At 37.3% G+C, this 14,674-nt stretch overlaps 1 protein-coding gene across 4 annotated transcripts; it reads right to left on the bottom strand.

The window, feature by feature from the left end:
• Positions 1–4,763: 4,763 nt before the first annotated feature.
• LOC149241454 (protein DETOXIFICATION 35-like) lies at positions 4,764–12,051 on the bottom strand. 4 transcript variants are annotated; one of them, XM_089373958.1, is made up of 6 exons: positions 11,162–11,505; positions 6,779–6,835; positions 6,252–6,490; positions 5,813–5,931; positions 5,489–5,575; positions 4,764–5,395 (listed from the first exon to the last, which is right to left on the bottom strand). In XM_089373958.1, the coding sequence occupies exons 2-6, from the start codon at positions 6,832–6,834 to the stop codon at positions 5,249–5,251; spliced, it is 648 nt and encodes a 215-aa protein (XP_089230084.1). In that variant the 5' UTR covers position 6,835; positions 11,162–11,505; the 3' UTR covers positions 4,764–5,248. The 4 variants fall into 4 exon arrangements, with proteins under 4 accessions (XP_089230084.1, XP_089230086.1, XP_089230085.1 ...); XM_089373960.1 differs by having other exon boundaries at positions 6,779–6,812; XM_089373959.1 differs by having other exon boundaries at positions 4,764–5,371; positions 11,162–11,478.
• Positions 12,052–14,674: the final 2,623 nt, after the last annotated feature.

Below are 14,674 nucleotides of genomic sequence, written 5' to 3'. Positions count from 1 at the left end.
TAACATCTACTATATGCCCTCTACTATTTCTCTTTTCACAGCATTGTGGAGCGTTCTGTGGTGTTGTTTGTCCTCTGTGTATGTTTGTCTTTTGTCCTCTGTGTATGACTGTGTTTTTGTCCTCTCTGTATGTTTATATGTCTGTATGTCTATATGTTTGTGTGTCTCTGTGCGGGTGCTACAGTTGAAAATAATTAATATTATTTTGTATTAATGGAGAAATGGTTACATAGTTGTAACATATCTCCCTAGTTTAGGATTTGTTCCTAGAGTTTAGGAGTGTGGTTGCAACTTCCTGATTTCCAGAGTTGTATTTAATGATGTAATCTTTTCATTGACAATAATAGAGTGTATGAGAGTGATCTCTCTGTTTCGTGAGTGTAGTCTCCAAGTGCAAGCCAAACCTGTGAGCTACATCTCCTTCTTTTCAATATTGTTCACCAGGGAAAATTTTAAGAACCCCCCCCAAATTTATAAATATAATAATTGGGCGAATCTCCATGGTATATAGGAAAAATGGAAGGCGATTTTATCAATAATATAATATGTATATATAATTTTCTGGCGAATCTCTCACCAGGCATGGCAAATATTTTACTCAATTATAACATGAGCAACATCAAGCATGAACACATATAACTCATAAGACAGAATCAATCACACATAACACAGAATATGTCACAGGGGAAAGCACCAGCATAAAACCCCAACTCTGTATTATCAATCAAGTGGAAATCTTCAACAACTTACAAAAAGAATCAGCTCAAAAGCTATACTACTCTCTCTGTACTATGATGATGAATATCATAGACTACCTAGGCCTCAATATATAGGCCACAAATCCTCCAATCTCCTATAATACATATTTCTCTTGGAAATAGATCCTTCTCCATGCAAGGAATACTTACTAGAAATATCCAAGCATCTGATAGTACACTATCCCTCATCTGATCTCAACTGGGTCTCTGTCTGAACTGACATGCATCAGTGATCCATGAGGGAATGCTCAATTATCTGAAATATTAGTTGTCACATGCATGCAAGCATTAACATACTATATTTCATTATTTTAACAACTTGTTCAAATAATCTAACTGGACTTGACTAAGTTAAACTAAGTCAACTGATCCTCTCAATATAGAACTGAACCTTATCTCCTTTAATCAAGGGATAAATTCCTAAATCAAGGGAGAAATTCCTTTAATCAAGGGATAAATTCCTAAATCAAGGGATAAATTCCTAATTGCATGATCTCACAAAGACTTCAAGTTTAATTTTCCATAACTAATTAACTCATGGAGATTAATTAATTAATATTTTAATCTGCTGTTAAGACTAAATTTGTTTTTACTTCCTATAGTTAGACCAGGGGCTGCTAAAAATAGGAAGGGACCCAGAAATGCTATTTTTAGAAGATTCTGTTTTTAGCAGTTTCACCTTTCACCCAAGGTGGCCAAAATGCTCAATCGCCAAATTGCTATTTTTAGAAGTGTTATTTTTAGGAGTTCTATTTTTAGCACTTTCTAAATTTAGCATTTCCTGTTGAACACTTTTCAACATGAACTGGACATGAGCTGAATCTGCTTGAGTAACTGCAAATGGTATGGTCACATCACTGAGACATAGTGGCTGGAATCTCAACCCCACCTTAAAGGGGCTATGGCAAGTTGAGCTATGGAGAGCTCTATTGTAGCTATGCAGGACATAGGGGAGATTTTCATCCCATGTGCATGGATGCTTCGAGTTGTACAAGCTCAAAATATTCACAATCATCCTATTGATGACCTATGTTTGGCCATCAGTTTGGGGGTGGAAGGTTGTGGACTTAGTGAGCGTGGTATCCAACATCGACCAGAGGCTTGACCAGAACGTACTCATAAACCTATTGTCTTGATCTAAGATAATGGACGTTGGGATCCCAAAATGTACCCACACTCATTCAAAGAAGAGCTTAACAATGGCTTGTGCTATGATACTCTTCTTGTAGGTCGCTAGAATGACCATCTTAGAAAATTTGTTGATGACCACGGACATGTAGTCATTGTCATGCTTAGTAGAAGGAAGGCCGGACATGTAATCCATGGAGATGGATTCCTAAGGCCTACTAGGATTAGGCAGGGGTGTATATAGGCCTTGCTTCTTGATTGTTGGTTTGACAATGGTGTAGGCAGTGCTTGATATTGTGTACTTCCCAACATCCCGTCAAAGTTTTGGCCAATAAAAATACTTCTGCAACACTGCCACTATTTTCTCTACTCTGAAATGTCCAACGACCCAAATGTAGTGCACCTCCAAAATCATCTTGGAATGCTCACTTGTAGGAACATAAAAGGTGTGCAAGGTGGCATAACATGTGCCCTGGAGGTGAAAATCTCGAACTTGTTTGCCTTCCAAGAGCATTTGGTATGTGTTGCTGAATTTTGGGTCACTCTTGTAAAGATGCGGCCACTCCGAAGTCTCGTGTCCACAAGAGTCGAGCACAATGGTCAGCGCCATAATCGGTGGTCAGCTGAGACAGTTTGCAACATTATTAGTGTTTCCCTTCTTATACTTGATGATCAAATGGAACTGTTGTAGATATGTGGATCATTTTTAATGGCAATCGTTCTCTAACTTCCCGTGTGTCTGTATGAATTGCAGGGATCGGTGGTGTGTGAGGATGACTATTTTGTTCTCCATAATGTAATGCTTCCATTGTCGGCAGACCTGAACAATAGAATACATCTCTTTGTCATACGTGGGATACTTTCAGACTGTATCTGAAAGTACCTCATTGTGATATTCCCCTGCTGGGTAAGAATTGCACCAATAACATGGTTAGAGGAGTATGTCTCAATTTCAAATGGTTGTTATAGATCTGGGCGCAGTGGGAGGGTTCCAAGGGGGTTTGTAGGGGGGCAGTAACCCCCTTGCCTCGGGTTCCGGGGTAGCGCCCCGAGATTTTTTTATGCAAACCCAATAATAGTTGGGGGACCCAAGGATGGTGGGCGAACCCAAAGATGGTGGGCAGACCTAGCCATAGTTTTGTGCATGGATTTTACACATGGTTTTGTGCATATATTCTACACATGATTTTGAGCATGATGATTTTCTTCCCATGGTATTTTGTATATCTGGTCAAGGAAACTACAATTATGTTCTAATCTAAGGTTAATGGATTGGGGTTTATGAATGCTTCGGCATGTATATATGTATTGTGACATTAAAACGAATATAATGAAAAATCAATCTGATAGTCCTGGTTTTGGGATCGAGCGGAAAATCTTTGTGTATATATTTTTATGTTCTCGCCATTGTATATTTTTTGTTTTAAGAATTTGTTTGCAGGTAATTTTTGTGCAGGGTTAAAAACCTACAAAACATTAGGTATTTTTTGGTTTTCACCTTTACCAAGGACTATAGCCTACATGGATTGATAGGGTACTTCGTCTCTTAGGCAATTAATTTCTTGGGAACATTACAAACTAGATGTATGATGTGCATTAATTTCAAAGTAATAAAATTAATAGTGTGCATTGAATTTAGTGTAAGCACAAAAAAATTATTGACGACATGCTTTGGTTTCCGTGTTACATTTTCAATCCATAAATAAAATACTTCAATTTTCATCTTAAATAAAATGTTCACTTACCTTAAATGTTTTCTTCTTGAAACTATAAACTATTGTAATTTACTACATTTTTATTATTCCCATTCTTTATCATTCAACATTGTTAGTTACTTTGCATTCAAACTAGGCAATAGAAAACAACTAACATTGACTTGGTGTTTGAAACTCCATAAGTCACAATGATTGACTTTGGAGAAGACTACTATTAATATTGGAGAACAACAAAGACAAGGTATGGTGTTTACTATAATAGCTCAAGTTAAAGGTTTGATTGGCCTATGATTTCAAACACCATTTTTATATGATCGATATGAAAAGATGGAAAACCTATCATATATGGCAATAAGAACACAAGAACAAAATAGTTTGAGGTTTATCACAATGAAAACTATTTATAACTAACTACATCCTTATTATTCACATTTTCTATCATTCAACGTTGTTACATTGTCACTTTGCATTCGAAAATTTTATTTCATCATTCAAGTTATAATAGTCTCCATCAGCTCGACAAACTGAGGTAACTGAGCAAATTTAAAACTAAAATGGTCAGATCTATAATACACATATTTAGCATATTTAAATGATCAGAATAATTAAATGTTTAACAAATTTTGTGTGATCCTGCATCACTGAAACCACTCTAGATCCATCTTAATTCTGGATCTATAAAGCAATGAGAGACATCAAATCACTCGAGGTGCAAACATTTCCTAATTTTGCATTAAAAAAATGTTTTGCACCAAAAAAAATGAATCCCATAGCCTTTAATAGATTTAAAGTTAAAATAAATTTAAATTAATAAATAATTTAAGTAATTAATAATTAATAAGTAACCTATAAATTTTTAGTGAATTTAAAAGTTTGAATCAAAACTGGTACGGTTTTTATGATTATGTTTTATCATATCTTTTATGATTATGATTTATCAGGTATAATAATATATTTTAAACGTAAATATGTTAGTAAAATTAAAATAAAATGAAAAAAAATGAAGAGAATGAAACATTCTCAATTGTTACTTATATCGAACAACAGCATTTAAAACTGACATCGCTCTGAAAACAAAAGCCTATGAATTTAGAAAGTATTCTTATTTGAAATTAATATGATACGTACATACAATCAAGAAAAATTTCCGTTAAGATATATATGCTATGAAAATCCTGTAGCTCGTAATACTTCATTTAAAAAAAATGGTAATTAGGAAAAACTCTATCTCCTCATTTATCTCAGAATTCCTGAATTTTTTTGATATTTTAATATGTTGTACTCGCACCTGTAGGTGGTTTTATATGCCTCCAGCTTTCATAGTACCTGTGAATGAACATTTACTTGACCAACCTCCCAATTTTTTAGTGAAATTTGGGCCAGCCATTCAAAAGATAGTAATACCTGTGAATAAGCATACACTTTGAAAGTGATACTTTGTGAATAAACATCTCCCAGACATTTTAAAAGGGAAATATTTTTCCTTCCACTCCAATCTCCAACCATCTCAAATATTATTGATTCTCGTGAAAGTTGATGGTTCACTGTTCCTCTTACTGTCGTTTGTTGCCTGCTACTCATGTGGAAGAAAGTTAGAATGGAAGCTAATGTGACGAATAATTGGCTGTTGCTAAAGCATTATTACTTCTATGCAACAATCAATATATTGACATCAGCATTATGCTCTGATTTTAAATCAACTGAGCTGTGTTTGAGGGCCTCAACTACACCACCACCCCATAACTTGATACGATTCTCGGCAGCAGAGGCCTGCATTTCCACGGAGATCAAGAACTGAAGTGTTCAACATATAAACAAATACAAAATAAATACAACTATTCCATCAGTTCATCTCCAGCTTTCATAAGATCATTTCATAGTTCATACCTCTTTGTTCCAGTTTGTGAAATATACAATCAATAACAAAATCAAGGTTTGCAGTGCAGTTCCACCAATCATCCCACTCCAAATACCCTGCTCACTCATTTCAACATCAAATATACACAAAAAGTTAGATGGCTGAACAAACTTTTGCTTTCACTGAAGGCAATGCTTACAACAAGATCAATTTTTAAAGCTTGGAATAGAGAGACCAGAGAAGGCCTACTAGTCTTGCCTTCTACTCCAATAATGGTTGCAATGCTGAAATCAGTGTGTTGGAATCATAACGAACAAAGCATAAAAAACAAAACATGGGAATGCCTAGTGCACCTTTACTCCTAAGTCAAACTTGTAGCCCAAAAGTAGACCAAGAGGTACACCAAAAACATAATAGCATCCTAAGTTTATGTAGGCTATCAAACCTTGCCACCCTCCACCAACAGCCACACCTGATAACATTTCCAAGAGAAAAACATGAGTATCTTGAAAACATTACACCTTGAAACCATTAGGGTTGACTGCTAATTGTTTGGTTTGACTTCAAATCACTAATCTACTTTCTTTGAGCGTTATGAGGAGAGTGCTCTGGATCAGAGGGACCATTATGATTGAAAAAATGTGATGATTGAAAATTTATAAGCAAAGGTGAAAACCTCCCAAGCATGTAGGTGGTAATAAGCACGGAATTATGTTGGAGATATGAGCTTTGCCCACTCAAATCAAAATCAAATATAAGAGGATTGAATGCAAATCACATACAAAATATTACCTGATAGAACTGGCTGTACACTATTTAGAAGCATTGTTACTGCAAGAAAGATTACTAATTTAGACACTGCTCTCATGATCACCTCGCTATCAGTAAATAGTACGGCAAATTTGTTCTTCACGAGAAGAACTATAACCATGCAAATAATGCCAATCAATAGTGATTGTGCAACCACAACCATAACACAGAATTTTGTAGCTCTTGGATGGCCAGCACCTAGTTCATTGGAAACTCTCACGCTGCAGAAGATGTGTTGAATAGAGTAAAATTAAAATTGAAGTTTGAAAGAGAGAAAAGCAGGATACAACATCAAAACTACAGATAAAAATAAACAATTTGTTAGCAATGTGCTTCCAAGACATGGGAAAGGCCATCATTTCTTTGTAGCTTAGAACGTTCCGTTGTCCCATCTACATAAGGTCTGACATGCCATATTTCAACATGTTTCAGACAAAAACAGAAAAAATAATTGTAAAATAATATTGTTGAAATAAAGAGGGTATGTGGAACTAAAATAGCTAGCTTACCTGATGGCGGCATTAATTCCAAAGAAAATCATGGCTTCCCATTCAGTCAAATTCATGCTGAAAGAAGATTAGTTAGAAATACTTAAATGTAGTAATCACATTCAAATTCATGCTGAAAGAAGAATGGTTATAACTTATTCAATGAAAATCATGTCTTTCCATCTATTCAAATTCATGCTTAAAAATACTCAAAAGGGGAGATCGCATTCAAATTCATGTTGAAAGAAAGAATGGTTAGAAATACTTAAAAAGGAAAATCACATTGAAATTCATGCTGAAAGAAGTAATGGTTTTTCCAATGAAAATCATGGCTTCCTTCCATTCAAATCCATGCTGAAAGAAGAATGGTTAGAAATACTTAAAAGGGGATATTACATCCAAATTCATGCTCAATGAAGAATGGTTATAAATACTTAAGAGGTGAAACAACGGTCAAACTTGAGAAAAATCGCTTGAAACTATAACAAGGTTACCAGAGAGAATCCTATATCATTTGGAAAAAGGTGCTAAAGAACCCATACATGGCCTATGGCTTAGCTTCTGTTGAGACACAAAGGTTAGACTAATTGGCTTCTGGTGGCCATATGCACTTCCCACTGCTTTGTTCTATATCTCTTGTTGCAGGGTAATTCCACATCTTATGGAGATCTTCCTCTTCTAGAGTGGCTCTATAAGGGAAGAAAATGTGCATATTCCTCAAAGCCATGCCAGAACCTGGGCCAGTAAAGAAGTGCAGGTAGTGTATTTGAATGTCGATCCTTACGGAGAATAGCCATCTCGATTGTCCTTTGAACCTCCTTCCAAGCCTGTTGACCTTGCAAATTTCCAGTGCTGTTTCTATATGGTGATCAATTTTGGACATAACATCAGCTTGAGTGAGTATGCCATTGCCAGGGTCTTGATAGTTTCTTGAGCTAGGTGTCTTCACCTATTTTCACATTCAATCCATTTCCTATTCTCCACATTGCCAATTGCCCAGCAGAGGAAAAGATTGAACAAGAGCCTTTTAACCATTGAGACATTTGTAATAATTTTATTTGGAAGTCTAATCCATTCCTCCAAAGATCATAGGTCCACATATTTTTGCCCTATGACTTGATGCCACAAACTTGCCCCTGTATTACTTTCCATATGCTCTTGGAAACTACAGCCTTGCCATAATAGTGTGTATTTTTTTAAACTCTCAAACTACAGCCTTGCCTTATTTTGGAAACTACAGCCTTGCCTTATTTTGGTTTGGCTATTTCTTTCCATTTTATGAGGGAGCATCCTTGATTTTAATTATGTAACTTACACACACATAAGCTATAAATGATAAACTTGAATTTTATTAGGACAATAAGTAATATAACTTTAGATCGTTGAAAGTTGCAGTTTGAGTAATGAAGGCATTTCATCCATTGATGAATGAAGGAATTCCTCCATTGGTTGTTGGAGTATATGTGATTTGGTTCATAGTTCTTTTGATGTTTTAAGCCCACAAACTAAGGTTCATCATCAGGACTTTAGTGTCAAGATATTTCATCTTTCCTCGGTATATATATTTACATGCTTCCTTAATTTGTTAATGAACTAATTTGTTAATGAAAGATCAGGCCAAGCAGTTAGACCAGATTTTAATCAAAGTCAGATATACAGCCAAGCAACCCATCAAGAACCTTGCTGATATCTAGTGCTGTTTCTGCATGGTGGTCAAATTTGGATCCACAATATCAGCTTGAGTGTGTGCCATTGTTATGCAGGGTCTCAATAGTTTCTTCATTAATCTCCTGGAGCCTTTTAAACCTCACCTAGGGATCTTCACCTATTCTCACTTTCTCTCCATTTCCTATTCTCCACATTGTACTTAGTTGTAATATGTTAACATAGCCATCTCGATTGTCCTTTGAACCTCCTTGCAAGCCTGTTGACCTTGCAAATTTCCAGTGCTGTTTCTATATGGTGATCAATTTTGGACATAACATCAGCTTGAGTGAGTATGCCATTGCCAGGGTCTTGATAGTTTCTTCATTAATCTTGTGGAGCTAGGTGTCTTCACCTATTTTCACATTCAATCCATTTCCTATTCTCCACATTGCCAATTGCCCAGCAGAGGAAAAGATTGAACAAGAGCCTTTTAACCATTGAGACATTTGTAACAATTTTATTTGGAAGTCTAATCCATTCCTCCAAAGATCATAGGTCCACATATTTTTGCCCTATGACTTGATGCCACAAACTTACCCCTGTATTACTTTCGATATGCTCTTGGAAACTACAGCCTTGCCATAATAGTGTGTATTTTTTTAAACTCTCAAACTACAGCCTTGCCTTATTTTGGAAACTACAGCCTTGCCTTATTTTGGTTTGGCTATTTCTTTCCATTTTATGAGGGAGCATCCTTGATTTTAATTATGTAACTTACACACACGTAAGCTATAAATGATAAACTTGAATTTTATTAGGACAATAAGTAATATAACTTTAGATCGTTGAAAGTTGCAGTTTGAGTAATGAAGGCATTTCATCCATTGATGAATGAAGGAATTCCTCCATTGGTTGTTGGAGTATATGTGATTTGGTTCATAGTTCTTTTGATGTTTTAAGCCCACAAACTAATGTTCATCATCAGGACTTTAGTGTCAAGATATTTCATCTTCCCTCGGTATATATATTTACATGCTTCCTTAATTTGTTAATGAACTAATTGTATAACCGGCTGAACATGAATTATAATAGACTTTTGTTATCATTATTAAGCCACAGTAAAAGGGGTAAGCTGATTATGCTTGTCATGATATAAAATATTCTAAGATGCAAGTGTGAGAACCCAACCTACAACCTAGACTACTGAGCACAGGGAAAAACTTCAGTTGTTGCTTTGCACTTCATTATTCCTAAGAGATGAAAGCCAACTACAAGTCTACAACTAATCTTTAATCCATCATCTTGCTAAAGACAACTTGTATTAGTTTCTATTTTGATGGCCTCTTTGATCCTTCTTTCATAGTAGTTGTTCCATCAACTAGTGAATGTGTGAACATCTTTGAACCAAAAAAGCCCAGCAATAATTTCTCTGTATCGTATGTAGATCCAGTAAACAATGGCTTCATGCATGGTTCTGAAGGACATAATCCAGGGCCTGGTTTCACAGCTACTGAAGCTAGCCTGTCCACTGTGTCATACCTGAATGACAATACCTACAAAGGTACAAACACATTACCCTATCAGAATCCTCAAGAGGTGGCTTCAAACTATGGTTACAACTCAGATCCAAATGATTGGGAAAGATCAGGCCAAGCAGTTAGACCGGATTTTAATCAAAGTCAGATATACAGCCAAGCAACCCATCAAGAACCTTGGGCATCCCATTATTACACAACTGGTCAAAACTCTGAAAGGGAGGAGGAACCTGGTAGTTCAAGTTACATGCAGAATCTGCCATATCCATAAGGCACCGCCATTTTTAACTTTTTCCAGAAGGCATGATTACCACGCAGATGGAAGATAAGGGTTTAGACAGAATGGTGTTTCAATTTCAATAATCAAAGAACGGAGATGATGATTTAGATGGGATGGAGGGTAAGAATTATTATTATGCTCAGGGGTCTGGTTATGCTGGGTAATACAATAAGCCTGACAAATAAGGGAGGGAAATCTGAAGGCTATTATTGCGTTGCCTGCATGGTAGCATTCTTATCTTTTCACTCATTATACATTTTACCGGAATTTTTTTTCTTGGTTTGATCCGGTGTTTCTTCTTCTCATTTCCTTAGTGGAGTGTAAGATATCTGGTCAATATTAGAGTTGTTCCTGTCCTCTATTCAAGCAAAATCCTACATATTAAGTGGGTGTCTTTTTTCCCAAACTCAAAACATAGTTCTTCATAGTGTAGGCACTCCCATAGGTTACCAGGTTCTTAATTCTTTATTGGTGCAATCTTGCATCTTATGTAACTGGAAATAGCTACATGCAACTCTTATCTTTGGGTCCTAGTATTTTTGGTTAACCAAACCTGAAAGTGGACCATTTTAGAGTGCACTATACAAAATGCATGGGCAGGCATGCTTGGATCATTCCTCGAATGGTTCAACAATGTAGGCCACTTTGCTTGTTAAAAACGTGTTGTCAGTGGTTTATCAAAGTCCAAATGACCGGGGTAAATGGCAAGATAATGTTAAATATGAAAAATCCATTGCATGCTCTGAAAAACATAGCAGAATAAGTGGAAGCAGAGATTCAGCCATGGGTAAAATTAAGCGAAAAGCAAATTTTTGCAATGCTCGACATGGTCTAGTCAAATATTACGCATACTACGAGCAACTCCAGTGTTGTATATAAAAACAGTCACCATGGATAAACTTGGCAGCAAAATAAAGCAACATTCAATACAGTTCAGCATACCTTATAAAGTTCTCATATGTTGAAACGCACTCACGTGTTGAAAACTATGATCTCTGTTCAACTTTTCTATCAGATGTAAAAAGGTCATTATCAGTCATCACTTCCTCAATACTTCCACCACGGTACAAGGCCTCGGCCACAATCAGAATGGACCATTTCCTGAAAAGTCAATATACGATTCAGGTTAATTTTGAAGCGAAATCTTCTTTCCAAAATATGAAATCCAAATCAGCATAATGATACTTCTACATGTTTTTTCAGCTTTAGTTATTTTCTTTTGCTTCTGGGTAACAGGCAGATGGAGAGAATCTTTAACAAAATTTGATATCCAACCATTAAAAAAAAATCATGGTCTCTTGCAACCACGGTTATATTTGCTTCCAAACCAACGGAAGCATTCAACGTTCACTGGCAAAGTACGGTTATATTTGCTTCCAAACCAACGGAAGCATTCAGCGTTCACTGGCAAAGTGATTATCACCGAACAACTGCAGGAGGCATGAATCCACCTAATTTGGCCTTCCAGAACAACTGATAATCTGTATCATACTCAGCAACTATCTTCTCCTGTACTTCAAACTTGAAGAAAAACAAGACATATGAAGCCAACTTACCCTGATTCAAAAGCTGGCTACAGATGGGCAGGACCTGCATAAAGGGGCCTAATTTCTCGCGCTCAGCCAACAATTCTGTCAAGTACCGACTGTTGTTGTTGCTGCTGCAGTGGCATGAGCCGTTCAAATCCAAGAAACCATGGATACCAAAACAAGAGAAGAATAAGCGGATTGAACAATGAAAATGCAAGAATATCGCACTGAAACTGCTGCTGCTAACTAGAACATTTAGATTTGTGAACTATGATGAAAAAACCTATTTCAAAACCATTTTTATACAGGACCAGGGAGCCATATACACCCTGAATCCGGAATTCATGAAAACAACGGACTGAATCCGTGAAAACAGGGAGCCGCCCTCCATTTGAAAAGAAATTAAGCTCCGCCCTCCATTTCAAAACAAATCTAACTTCCCAGGACCAAATCGACCCTCACAAACCACTGCCAGGACCAAATCGACCCTCAAAAACCACTCCCAAACCAGAAAACCCGAACTGTAAATCAGAAATGGCGATTTTGATCTGCCAAACTGGGAGCAAATATCAAAATGGGGCGATTTTAAGAAAATACGATTCGGTTAGTTTATCCGCCCTGGGCTAAAATAAAAAAATAAATTAATTTTTAAATAAAATGAGGGCTAATTATATAAAAAAAAAAATATTATTTTAATTAAAAATTCGCCCCATTAAAATATAAAAAGCCTTAAATTTCGCCTTTGGGCTATTATTCGCCCCTAAAATTAACCTTGTTGTTCACATTTTATCTTGGTATCAGAGCTCAGATTGGGTGAGCCTGATCTCTTATCACCTTTGTGGCTGAAGTGCCTTTGTAGCTAGCTTGCCTATGTGGTAGAATTTCCTGTGTGACTTGAAGTGCCCTTGTGGCCGCATGTACACAAGAGCTCTGTGCTCAATTGAGCAGGTGGACTACAGAACACCTGGCTCGGACTCAGAAATTTTTTTTCCTGAGTAGAAGGAGGTTGGCGCGGGTTTCTAGCTCGGGAACGCGCCAGAATTCTATATTGGCGCGTCTATTCGGTTATTAAGCGCGCCATCGCTCCAGGATACTGGATTGGCACAGAATTTAAGGGGATTTTCGCTCGGGAGAGCACTAACTCACCTTCAAGGGAATCTGCGGGAAGCCTCATCTTCGTTTGGCGATTTGCGAGGGGTGTAGATCGGCGAAGTTGCAGATCTATCCGAGAGAGGCAGATCGGATCAATTTTGATCAGATCAATTCTTCGGCTGTATTGAAAACGCCGAATTTGCTCATCGGAGCAGGATTGCCAGACACTGTTGATTGGTGGCAGAGGTGACAAATCGATCTGACAGATATCGTTTCTTTGTTGTTGGGTAGATTCATTTTATAGATCTGATCAGAATGAGTAATACGATGGAATCTTACCTTCACGAGTCTAGTAAACTTGATGGATCTAACTTCACGAATTGGAAGTTTAAGATCCAGACCTTGCTTGAGGGTGCGAATGCTTGGTCCATAGTTACAGGCGATGAGCAGAAGCCGAACGCAGGGCCACAGGAGCAAGACTGGGATAAACGAGAGAACAAGGCGAAAGTTTTGCTGAAAATGTCTGTGAAGGACAATGTTATTGCGCACATCAGAGACTGTAAAACGTCCGCGGAGATCTGGACGACCATCAAAAATCTGTATCAGACCCAGAACACAAGCCGAGTCTTGGCACTTAAAAGCAAGCTATTTTCGATGAGGATGAACGAAAATGAGACTGTTGCTGCATTTGTTGCGCGAATCAAAGATGTGAAAGACGGATTGGGGAACATCGGAGTGACGGTGTCTGACTCTGATCTTGTCGCAATCACACTGAACGGGATGCGAGATGAATTTCAAACGTTCATCACTGGATTGGCGGCAAGGGAGAAAGCGCCCACATTTGATGATCTGACAGGGATCTTGCAGCAAGAGGAGGAGCGGCGGCAGAACTTGAACCCCCAGAGTGATGATCTTGCGCTGATGGCGAAACGACGATCATTCAAAGGAAAGCAGTCACAGCAGCAATCAAAGCAGAAAGGAGGAACATCACATAAGAATTCACATTCTCATAAAGGTATGCTTGCAAATCATTCTGAAAAGAAATGTTATTATTGTGGAAAGAAGGGTCATATACAGAGTGAATGTTATAAGAAGCAGGCTGATGATGCAAAGAGGAAGCAGGCAAATGCAAAGCACAGAGGATACTTTGTTGAAGAAGAAGATAAAGACTTCAGTCATGAATTTCGACTGTTCACAGTCGACTGTGCCCTTTCAGCATCTAATGAGGACGATATTTGGTATGTCGATTCCGGAGCATCCTCTCACATGACAGGTAAAAAAGAATTTTTTGATAGTCTTGAAGAAAGTATAAATGGATCAAAAATATACCTAGGAGATGATAGTGGATACGAGATTAAAGGTTATGGGGTGATTTCAGTCAAGTTACCAAATGGAAAAATTAGTCACCTTACAAATGTTTTATATGTACCTAGAATTAAGAAAAATCTGATATCTGTATCCATGATGGCTGATCAAGATATGCAAGTCGAGTTATTTAAGACTCATTGTGCAATAAAGGATTGCAGGAATGAAATAGTTGCAACAGGCATGCGAGTTGGAAGCCTATACAGACTGGATGCAAAAAGTATACCAAAGCAAGCCATGGTTGCAAGAGGATCGACAGCTGAACAGCTCTGGCATCAGAGGTTCGGTCACTTGAATTTGCAGGACCTCATGTTATTGCAGAAGAAAGGTATGGTTGAGGGGCTCCCTATCTTTCATAATATTCAGTTAAATTGTGATGGTTGTGCCTTAGGAAAAATGCATAGAGAACAGTTTCCTGTGCATGATAGGAGGAAGGAAACAGATATTTTAGAACTAGTGCACACTGATG

This window comes from Pinus tabuliformis, chromosome 8 (genome assembly GCF_031772625.1).
Source record: "Pinus tabuliformis cultivar Carrire ecotype Pingquan chromosome 8, CPIR1, whole genome shotgun sequence".
In the NCBI taxonomy this organism is placed as follows: domain Eukaryota; kingdom Viridiplantae; phylum Streptophyta; class Pinopsida; order Pinales; family Pinaceae; genus Pinus; species Pinus tabuliformis.
Note: the sequence above shows the minus strand (reverse complement) of the source record. Positions and strands in the feature narration are given on the sequence as shown.